This window comes from Glarea lozoyensis (genome assembly GCF_000409485.1).
Source record: "Glarea lozoyensis ATCC 20868 chromosome Unknown GLAREA6, whole genome shotgun sequence".
Lineage (NCBI taxonomy): Eukaryota > Fungi > Ascomycota > Leotiomycetes > Helotiales > Helotiaceae > Glarea > Glarea lozoyensis.
In genome coordinates, this window is record NW_007361001.1 from 778724 (window position 1) to 789848 (window position 11125).

The 11125-nt window shown below is 47.4% G+C and overlaps 2 protein-coding genes across 2 annotated transcripts; both read right to left on the reverse strand.

Annotated features, from left to right (window-relative positions):
• Positions 1-358: 358 nt before the first annotated feature.
• Positions 359-3739, reverse strand: GLAREA_02563 (E set; the record flags this gene model as incomplete). Its single annotated transcript, XM_008087649.1, has 5 exons — positions 359-2734; positions 2790-2968; positions 3024-3157; positions 3210-3402; positions 3460-3739. The coding sequence occupies 5 exons, from the start codon at positions 3737-3739 to the stop codon at positions 359-361; spliced, it is 3162 nt and encodes a 1053-aa protein (XP_008085840.1).
• Positions 3740-7326: 3587 nt separating this feature from the next.
• Positions 7327-10178, reverse strand: GLAREA_02564 (uncharacterized protein; the record flags this gene model as incomplete). The annotated part of the gene is made up of 3 exons (XM_008087650.1): positions 7327-7736; positions 7787-9938; positions 9999-10178. The coding sequence occupies 3 exons, from the start codon at positions 10176-10178 to the stop codon at positions 7327-7329; spliced, it is 2742 nt and encodes a 913-aa protein (XP_008085841.1).
• Between the last annotated feature and the right edge of the window lie 947 nt (positions 10179-11125).

Here is an 11125-nt window from a genome sequence, read left to right on the forward strand (position 1 = left end):
TTTGTTTGTTCGGAATACGGGCTCTAGAACGATCTAAATAAGCAATTGTGGCATGTTGAGAAAACAATTTGGGTTGAAGACCTTTCTGAGACATCATGAAGAAGTAAAATGATCATAAGTTTACAAAATGGCGCAGTTAATGGAATCTGACAAAAAGTCGAAGATGTATTACTATCCAAAATTAAAAATCATCTACAAGAATTCAAAACATCCCATCGCAGCTCCCAGTCCTATGCCAGCCAAGGTATTTCCAGCCCTCTACGCCAAAGCTACCGATAAAGAAAACAAATGTATACCAGAACGCCTCGCCATCAATTTGTTCCATGTCGTTAAAAATATTTTTGGAGAATATTCTAGTTTATGAGCCAACAGCGCCAGTACCAGGATGGCTGAACGAGCCAGTAGTTGGTGGCCAGTTACCAAGATTGGCAGCATCAGCAATAGCTCCACCGATTCGAACCCATTCTGCTTCACCGGGTGTAGGACCATCGAGAACGAAGAGCATATACCATCCAGGAGGGGCAACACCAGCGGATGGTGGTGTAGTGATGGTACAAGTTGCAGCGGTAGCGGCACCAGTACAGGAGACAGCTGGGAAGAGTGTTCGTTGACCCATAGAGTTTCCGTGGGTGGAGGATACTGCGGCATTCAAGGAAACTCTGACAGCCCCGAGATTACCAGATGGGATCTTAGCAGTGATCTGGGCAGAAGATCCATATCCCCAGTCTTTGTTGGCGGTGGTGATTGTGAACGATGGCTTGGCCTGACCGTTGAGTGCGTAAGGTGGGCTGAAGACCTCGACTCGATATTCTTGGGGGTTAGTTCCATCTTCTGGGTCTGAGCCGGAGACCATAACACGACCGTCAGGCATGAGAATGGCTTCGGAGTGATAAAGACGAGCGACGATCGTGTTTGCCATGATTGACATACGCTGATTGAATGGTTTACTTGGATCGTAAAGAACGGCACCAAGATTTGGTCCTGTTGCAAGACCGAAGCCTGCAACACCCTGAGTAGCACCATTGAGAATGAGGAAAGTTCCATCTGGAAGAGCACACATGCAGGACATCACACGTTGTGAGGGCATACGCTCAAGAGCCCATGTTGGTGATCCGACTTCTGGCTGTGTCGAAACACAATTGTCAATTGCATAAGAAGCCGTGTTAGCAGACCCACCACACACCATAACAGTTACCGGTGCGGTGAAAGGGGCGTATTGAGGCAACATAACGGCGGTACCTTCGAGAGGATATGTTCGACCTGCGAGAGGATTGATGACTGAACCCGGAAGATTTGGAAGAGTCTTGATAGTGTCAAATGTTACCTCGCTCAGGATTCTTGCTTCGTTGTAGTAGACAACAAAGATACCACCGCTTGGCAAAACGAACATGAAGGGATATAAGTTGTTTGGATCCGTACGCTCAAGCCAATCGAGGTATTTTGCGTAGCCTCCTGGTGGTGGTGGCAGAATTTCACAAGAAGGCACTGGCGCAGCGTTGGAACCAACTTCTCCTCCAAGGACAAGGACGGAACCATTGGTCATAACCATAGCAGAAGGATACCATCGACCTGCTTTCAGAGTAACTTCGGCGACATTCTCTTGCCAGTCGTTCTTCCCAGCAACACCAGGTGATCCATCGGGTGTATAGAGTCGGACTCCGTATGTGGAAGCACCGGACCAACCGCCGATATTCAACTGTCTTCCAGCCTTATCAGGAAGCGTGATTCCAGCTGCACAGAAAATATCACTCTTGACATGAAGAGGTCTCCATGCTTTTGAGACGTCGTTGATGAAGGTGAGATCAAGCTCGTAAGTACCTGTCGTGTTTGGGGCACCGGTCCCAGATTTCTCCATGAAAACTATCTTTTTGTTGATGCCCACTGTGGTGATCAGAGGAATGACAACTCCACCAATGAGGTATTGATAAGAGCCAGCGCCTGCCCCTGTAGGTTTGGCCCAGTTGTAGATGTCATTACCGACCCATTTGTAGTAAGAATTTCGGTTGTTGCCACCACAACGATATTGGGGGGCTCCAGGGCAAGGAACTTGACAGTCCGCTTCTGGTTGCTTGGTCGAGCCAGCGGCAATGGCCTTGTCATCATCCCCACAATAACATTCCTGGCCATATTGCATACCAGCAGCCATGTAACCAAAATCAGAGCACTTAGTAAGGCATGAGGTAGCCGAATTGTTTGTTGCACTGTTGCTCTGCCAGAACAAGGCTCTCTTGCCACCCACATTGTCGCTGTAGCAGCCCTGGTATACCCAGTTTCCAGGAAGGCCGGTAGTCTGAGCTCCAGGCGGTTGATAAGTTGTCAAAGTGCCGGTATAATAAAGACTGAGGCGATTTCCCGCACCACATTTCTGGGCAGTGTTGCCAGGGCAATTCATGTTGCAGTCGGTCTCAGGCGCAGATGCTCCTCCGTTTCTCACACTGTTATCGCAAAAGCACTGCTCCGAGTACTCCATACCAGCTACGGAGTAACCAGCAGCCACACATGCTTTAACACAATTCTCGACACTGTTTGTGTTACCGCCAGCGAGCTGATTCGTAAGAGCGCGTCCACTGGTTCCTTCACTATAACATCCAGCATATTTCCAGCCAGTTGGGAGGCCTGTAGCCGCGGATGTCGGGACTGAAGAAGAGGCAGAAGTAGGTTTCGTGCTTGTAGTACCCACGGGGGTCGTGGTTGGAACGGTCGGTACAACAGTCGAGCTGGAAGAACCGGGTATCTAAAAAAGCAAGTGTCAGACAGATTTTGCTCACAAATTTAAATCATGAACTTACAGTAGTTGAAACTGTCACTGAGGAGACAGTCGAGCCAGAGCCAAGATAGCCTTGCTTGTAGACATCAAGACGATTTCCAGCGCCACAGTATTCACTGCTGTTGCCACCACACAGCATGTTGCAGTCAGAAAGACCACCAGGTGCAATTACTGGGTTGTTCTGGAAAGCATTTCCGCAGTCTATAATGGGAGCATTAGCTGGAAGTCCACGTATTACGGGCGCCACTCAACTTACAGCATTCATTCGCGTACTCTATACCAGCCATCGAGAAGCCTGATGCCTTACATGCTGCAATACACAAAGCAACAGTTGCTTTACCACCAGGCATAGCAACTCCATTTCCAAGTGCACGGCCATTGACACCCTCCCTAAGATATGAATTAGAATTTTCTGGATGGGCGTTCTATGGTTGACACTTACGTATAACAACCGAAGAAACCATAATTGTCCACTCCGGGATTAGTGGAAGGTCCTGGAGGTGGCTTTTGTCCGTTCCAAAATACTGTCAATCTATTTCCACCACCGCAAGCCTGGGTACTATTGCCACTGCAGGGCATGTTGCAATCAGTCAGAGGTGCAACAGCTCCAGTTGAGCCAATTGAGTTTCCACAGACTGAACGTCATCAATATAAAATTCTTGTATCCACATTGACAAGTTTGGAGGACTTACAGCATTCGCTTGAGTACTCTGTACCAGCATAAAGCATCTTTTGACTCTCACAAAATGCTATACAGTACTCAGCAGTCATCAGAGTATTGCTGGTGGTACCCGGCCCCGAAAGAGTACGCGGTCCATTCTCTGTATAACATCCTTGATATTTCCATGTTCCAGGAAGTGTATTAGGGACTACCACAGCTCTCTTTTCTATAGCATGTGGCACGAAGATAGATGATAATGCGGACCCAACAAAATTCAAAGAGATAGCAGTCTGAACGAAAGAAGACCGCATCTTGATTGTCGATTAAGTGCGAACCAGGAGAGAGAGAGGGATAGCGACAGTGAGGGATTGGAATATGTTTTGGCAGTAGAAGAAAACAAATGCCAAGTGGATGAGGATGTTGGGCTCTTGAAGTAGGTGAAGCAAGACCAGCAACACCGAGGAGGTTGACTAGATAGAAAAAAGGAGAGTGACAGAAGGGGGTATGCTGTCTTGAAGTACTCTCCACCAGAGCAGTAGAACGTAATAACAAAATACGGAGCTATCCTTGGCCCATAAATACCCTGGAGGAGCGGAACAGGGAGCCATTTTCTTCAGTCCACCTCTCCCGCTAGGAAGCGTAACAAACAGCTGGAGACCGCTGGGACCGTTGGTAACCCAGGAGTGTGGTTGACAGGAATGTATTGGAGTGGTGACAAACGCCAGTATCGGCATGTTCATACGAGCTTGGGAAGTTTTGAATACGACCTGTGGGGAAAGCTTAGGGCACTAACCAAGGAATTCTAAGAATAGGGAGAGGAGGGGTCGAATGTCAAAAATTCTTGCACCCACAATACTATTTCACCGCCAGGATATTCTCGAGCTAGAGAAAGAGCTTCTTCGTCTAGTCACTGCATGTCATCCGTGGAGTGACCGGATGACCCTTTTCCAAGGTCCTTCTAGCAATCCCGTCTTTGGCAGACGTCGTTGGTGTACAAACAGGCAAGGCAGGGCCGCGAGCCTCACGATAGAGAACCACTGGATGCTCACTGCTTTATCTCCCGGATCTGCAGTCCCATCAAGATAATGCCCGGTATTGCATGTACTGCAGGATTGCTGCAGTGTAAGGCCCAGGCCGATCCCCATCTGCGCATCCCTTGGGGAGGGTTGCCGGTTCGTGAGACATGGGCGCGGTATCGTGACGCTTCCTTCTTTCGCAGAGATAGAAGCTCTGAAGAAAGGGTCCTAGGACAAGACTCAGGAGTGATGTTCGTGGATATTGGTAGGCCCGAAATAGTTGTAAGTGCAGAGTTGCGGAAGTGAGCTGTCGGGATCTCTGCCGGGATAGGACATTCGAAGCAAAGCACGCTAGAATGCCTTGCTTTAAATGCCTCCACTTCGCTTAATCCGACGACAGCAGAACGCCTATCACGATCAATCATCCCTTCTCTGCATCGTATTTAACAAGAAAATCAAGTCGGCCACGGGTAGGTCTCGTATTTGTCACAAGCAAGACGATTATTATGATCCCATCATTGCGGGCCTACGATGCTTTCATAGGGGGCTGTCGACCGACTCCGACTTCATCTCCGTCCACCTTGCTGCATTTGAATTCTCCTTACGAAGTTGCTACCAAGAGTCATGCCTGCGTGAAGGGGCTACTGGAGAGAAAAATGGATTAAAGCACAATAGTTGTAACGTTGGAGTACTTAATATCATCTAATACGTACGGCATTCGGGCTTCAATCGTCTTTTGCGCCACGCGGTAGCGTTCTTTGCCAACTTTCGACGCATCGAACACGACGTCTTTAGGGCTGATGACGCTGTACGACCTTAGGGTTTAACTGCCTCACAGGCATTCGAATAACATTTGAACATGTCGCAACACGACCTCGGATGGCTTCCTACTTCTAGATAGCAATTTCGGTATAGACGACGCTAGACGAATACTCGCTAAGCAATATATCTAATGCCCCTGACTCGATTTCTCTCAGATGTCTCACCGACAACTCTGTAGTTTTGAGATCTCACTCGATATCTTTACTAGTATACCCCGCTATTCTGGAACAGTTACGCCTTGCATACACTCGTCCGTCCTGGGGGTTCCAAAGCTCTGCGGCCTAAGGATGCAGCCACGATATGTCGACGAGTGACAGCACATCGCAGACGGCACATGCAGGCCTCAGCACTCGAAGGCTGTTGAAAAGCTGACAGCCATTATCTCAAGTAGCACCAAGTGTGGCTTCACATGATAAAATCCAGTGGAGATGCTCTTTTCTGAGTTCTCTTGAGCTTCCAAGACATATCGGATTTCGGGATTTCGGAAGGCGAGGAAAAGTAAGCATCGCAACTATTGTTATGATATAATAGTTCAAGATACTATGGTCAAGACTTTGTGGAGGATTTTGTACGAGGACATCATATCGGCCCATTTCGATCCGACGATAATCAGCTTGAAGTGTGAGTGCTTATCCATGATATGGCTTGTTATCAGCTGGCAAGCCATTATGCCGACTTCACGCACTACGACCTTCTATTGTTCGGTGTGTATGCATTTCGCCTGAAAGGTTACTCAATCTGTAGGCACGATCCTATTTCAACGTCTTGTCGCACAACAAGGAAAGCGATCACGAGATGTTCTAGCACATCAGGATTTCCAGATCTGGACATTTCCTAGGCCGCTTGATCTATTGAAAACGCAAACACCAGGAAACTTCATTGAATCTATCATTGTTTTTTGCATCTATACAGCTACTGCGTAGTATCCCGCAACAAGCATCATGCTGTATTCCTGCCTATCAACACCAAGGGGTGGCGGTCAATATTACAACTTTCCACTGCTCCCCAAGCCCCCAAGGCTTTTTTGAAGCCCTTCCCGAGGACTCCTCAGACAACTACATCAAGGTACATAGACTTTCCTCCATCTACTTACTGCAATGATCATATGTTCTCTACCCTCCCGCCCTCCGGCACCTCCTCGATACCCTCGGCCCCGTGGCTGTGTTATTAGACCGACAACATCTCCAGCCAACACCAAAGCAGCAGTTGCTCCCTTTCAAAATCGATATATGTGCGTCATCGGCATCTTCTCGTAGGTACGATGCAGCTATTCATCGAAAATCAATCATCCCATCCTCACATGATATCGTCGCCAACCCATAGTGCATCACATCATACTAGAGCGTAAACTTGCACTAACTCACTCCCGCCCATGACGTCTTGGCGTCCCATTCCCATTTCTTGGATCCCTTTCCAGCTCCTCTGGTTTCCCTAACTCGAAATAAAATAGCCTTTCCATCATACTAATTAGACTCACGGAGTCACCCACCAGCCCGGGTCAGCTAACCCAAGGTTACATTTCCGGATCCTTCAGAGCGGGAAATTCCCAGGCAGACGTCCGACCCCAAGAACCAACGTTCCCGTGCAATGATGCGACGCTAGTTCGGGGCTGAAGTTGGAGGTGAGAGGGTTGATATTGCATGAGTGAAGGGTTTGTGGTTTGAAGAGAAATAATGTGTCATAGGAGATAAGAAATGAGTTGGTGAGTACGATAGTAGGATTGGGTTGCCCCAATGAGGGATAAGATATTAGTAGATTGAAACCTCCAGGTATAATCTTTTCTACAAACTATGTTCTCAATTAGTGCTCATGTATAACATTCGTTAATGATTAAGTCGCATATTTACCGACCAAAGCCTACTACAACAAGAAGGTTATTTATTTCTATATACGGAAGCTGCTCTATCAGATTCCTTCTATTACTTCATCCCGCCGTAGTATACAACCACACAATCTCCTTAATTTGCGTAGGCAGGTCCCTTTTTCCTGGACCAAAGCACTTTAGTCTCAGTGCATGGAACGCGATGAACACAGAGCTGGGGTATGATGAACCCGTTTCCTCACGAGAGTGTCATCTCGACATCGACCTCATCCAAATTAGTTCCCAGGTCATGACCAACGGCCAGTTCGTCTTCAGAATCAGTATCGGCAATAGCTACGAAATCATGAGGCGACTGCACGGCTGGGAGGACTACCTCGAAGCTGCTTCTACTCATTGGACTACCGTTGCCATCCAGATTACCATGATCCAAAAGCCCAAGTTTTTTGGAGATCCGATTTATCTTCAAAGACTCGCCCGTGTTGGCCTTGATCATGTGGCGGATCTGCTTTAGATATCGACGACCATTGTTGAACGAAGCTCGGCCAGCCTCTTGACGTTGACCGTGTACCGAGGGTGTTACTTGTTTTCCCTTCTCATCGAACAGCCATGGTTCATCCTTCGGTAAGGAGGGCTCTGCCGGAGGTGATGCTAGGAAGTATTAGCTGTAGATCGGTACGGACTGGAAAATTATCACATACAGAATGTTTCATCGGCAGGTCCATCGCCCATATGCCATGAAAATGGAATGAGATGGGCTTCTTCTATGTGTTCTTTCCATTCGCCTATTCTTGTAAAGGTGACCCCACCACTTTGTTGACTCAGGCTTCCTTCGCTTGCCTTTGAGTCTGAGGTGAGTGGCATTTGCACTTTGTGAGTTTTCGCACATTTGCCCCAACGGCATGGTATGTCCTTCTTTGATTTATCACGAATACCATGAACAATGTTTAGATGAAGTCTCAGGGTTTTCAAGTTGTTGAGTTCCGCTGGACAGCCTTCCCATTCGCAGAGGAAAGGTATGTACTTCCCTTCGGGTACAATAAACTCCTTGTTGACTGAGAATGGTCTGCCTCGCTTTTTAAATTCAGCGTTAGTCTGGTCATTATTGGTCAATCTCGCTGCTTTGGCTGCGGCCGCAGCTGCAGCTTCAGGCGTTTGAAATGGTCGTCCACGCTTTTTCCCATTGATTGTCAAGGCGCCGTCTGTGACAGGATCATGCGAAGTTTGTGTTTGTGCGATTCTTGCGGCTTTCTCAACGGCTCTGACAGCTGCTTCGGCCGTGGAGAATGGGCGTCCCCTTTTTTTGCCATTTATAGTCACAAAATATGGTAATGACGAAGCGGGAGCAGGGCTCTCTCTGACAGCAGACGAAAGTCCAGAAAGGGGACGGCTCCCAGGTAATCGTGTAGCAGAGGGCACTTCATCCGCAAGATCAACCTCGGCAACGTTGTGATCACTGCTTACCGGCCGCTTAAGTGAATTTTGTAAATTCTTCAGGTTTGGCGATGGTATAACGATGGATAAATTAGACGTACGCTGCTCTACAGGTGGGTTTTGCACCTTTCTGCTTTGTAGTGAGAGTGTTTCCAGGTGCTTTTGAGGAGTCCCATTTTTGAATGTTGCAATTTCTGTAGTGCGTCTATGTTCATTCTCAATAGTCCCGTTCTGTCTTAGAAGACCGTGAGAAACATTCTCACTCGGTGGCATGGCGCTGTCCGAAGGATAGGTATAAGAACCACGTGCTCTTCTATTTCGGTGATTGCTTGTGTTCCCGTCCGCCAAATTCTCTCCTTCATCAGAGCTGTCACCAATTACAATCACTTCACGCTTCCGCTTCGAGGCTAGATGTCTTTGGGCGATTTCGGAATAGTATCTCAAGTCTCTGTCGTGTTCGGGAAGAACATGGAGATTGCTATCCAACTTACTGTCGTCCACCTCACCGTTTCTGGATAACAGGCCAGCGTACTGAAGAATGTCATTTACAAGAGTATCCGAATTGTTCCACCATGGAGAACTATGACCTAACGTGCGGGTTGGGGGTGATTGAACGGGTTGAGCGGTTCGCGGAGGTAGAAGTGTGGGGATCGTTGAGTGTTGACCTGGTACCGTACGATGTATCGCTTGTGCCTGTCTGAGATTATTGAGTGTTTGGAAATGTTGAAAGAATTCCTGATTCGGAGATCTCTGAGGCCACTGGCGATAGGGGTCCGAATTTGGGTAGTATGACTGATTCGAGCTACTTCCTAACAGCGCTGTACTCGTGACGGGTGGCATAGGTCGATATGTATTGCTTTCAAAGTTGGAGCCCAGATCTGCTTCGCGGGAGGTCCCAATGGTGACTGGTACCGTACGTACGAGTGGATTTATCTGTGGAATCGGGCAAGACGAAGACTGCGCTGCGACTCGATCTCGTGGAGCCGTTGCATCGCGCAGAGCTTCTGGATTTAGAATACTGCCACTCGATGGCTGAGGAACATTATGTTGAAGGGGTGAAGGCTTCGAGGCGTACTGTTGTTGATGGGCACTACTGCGACTGGAAATAGGTTGACCCGACTCCTTTTGCTTGTGAGGAGAGCTGTTTACGCGCGCTTGTTCGTCCTGAAAACCTCGGGCACTAGTTGAATCGTGTGGGCAGAAATACGGCGAAGTATATGGCGTTACGAGTGAGTTTCTATGAGTAGGTGGATGATGGCGTTTTGCGACTTCAGTCGCGCTGAGGTCGCGTTTGTCTTTTCCAATTGGTTGTTGCCGATCGCCATAATCGAGGTCGCGGGGTTTATCCGACGAATTTGGCCTCTCTACAATCGTCTCATTACTCTCGGAAACGTACGAGATATTGTCGGAAAATGGGTGCTTTAAAATCAACATCAGTTCGATCTCAAGAAACAGTAATCATCCCAAAAGGTTTCTTACGATTGGTTTGATCCCGCCCGTGGAAGATCGAGTCCAGTTATTGATTCTTTGCCGGTTTACGAAGTCTTGTTCTAAGGGATCAAGAGGTTTCTCTGCTACGTATTTCTCCAGTGTCGTAAGTTCCCTCACTGACACGATCATACACGAGTTGTCGGAACCATCTTTTTCCTCTGCCATCATTCTTGCTGGTTTTCTTTTGATGGATCGAGTTGCATGCTAGGTAGGATGAACGTTTCGGCAGAGTTACGTCCATGGAAGCACTGCTGGATTTGCCAGAACGTTTGAAAATGATTACCGACAGCTATATTTGATGTTTTGAGATGAAGTCAGTTAGTCGCAAGATTACTCAAGAGGTGGCCAAAGGCGAGGTCTTGAGTCACTTCATCATTCTTACTATTGATAGAAGTAGGGTGGCTGTGACGACCGATTGAAGTGGTATGTCCTCACTTTAATCTTTTATGAGTTCCATCATAACGGTAATTGTCCTAGAAGAGGAGCTCGTGAAAACTCATTTGGGAATTTGTTCAGCGTGTTTATTGAAGAGGTATTGGTGAATAGTGAGATGTCGGGCTCCGAACATACTGTTTGTAAACAGGGTGTAACTAACTAAATACATAATGTTTTTTTCGGTGGATCTATCCATGATATTAAGGAGGAGGTGATCTTATGAAGACTCGAAAAGCATCTGGAATTTCTTACATGTAGTATGGTTTATACACGGTAAAACTTCGGCTGACGACCCGCAATTTTCACAGTTGCTTTATAGTTTAAAATAAGCCAAATTGTGATTGGCTGTAATGGTCGCAATCTAAGGAAGATATCAACATCCCGATTTCTTTCTACCATGGAGTTCGCAAGAACACTGCCAACAGTGCCCAGTTCGAACATGGCGGTGGATGTCCACTCGTGTAGGTAACTCACGATGCTGCGATGTCCTTAAGCAATGAAGAATATTTCATGAGGGAGGTTTCACTCTGCAGTGAGCTCTTCACCGTGGTGTGGCGGTATTGGATTACACTTGTTGTGTGGTTTGGTAGAGGAGGTTGGGTTGAGCGTCAACCTTGGTTTTTTTTTGGACATTTTTTCTAACATACAATTTAAAGTAAAGTACCATGGAGAGCTTGGAG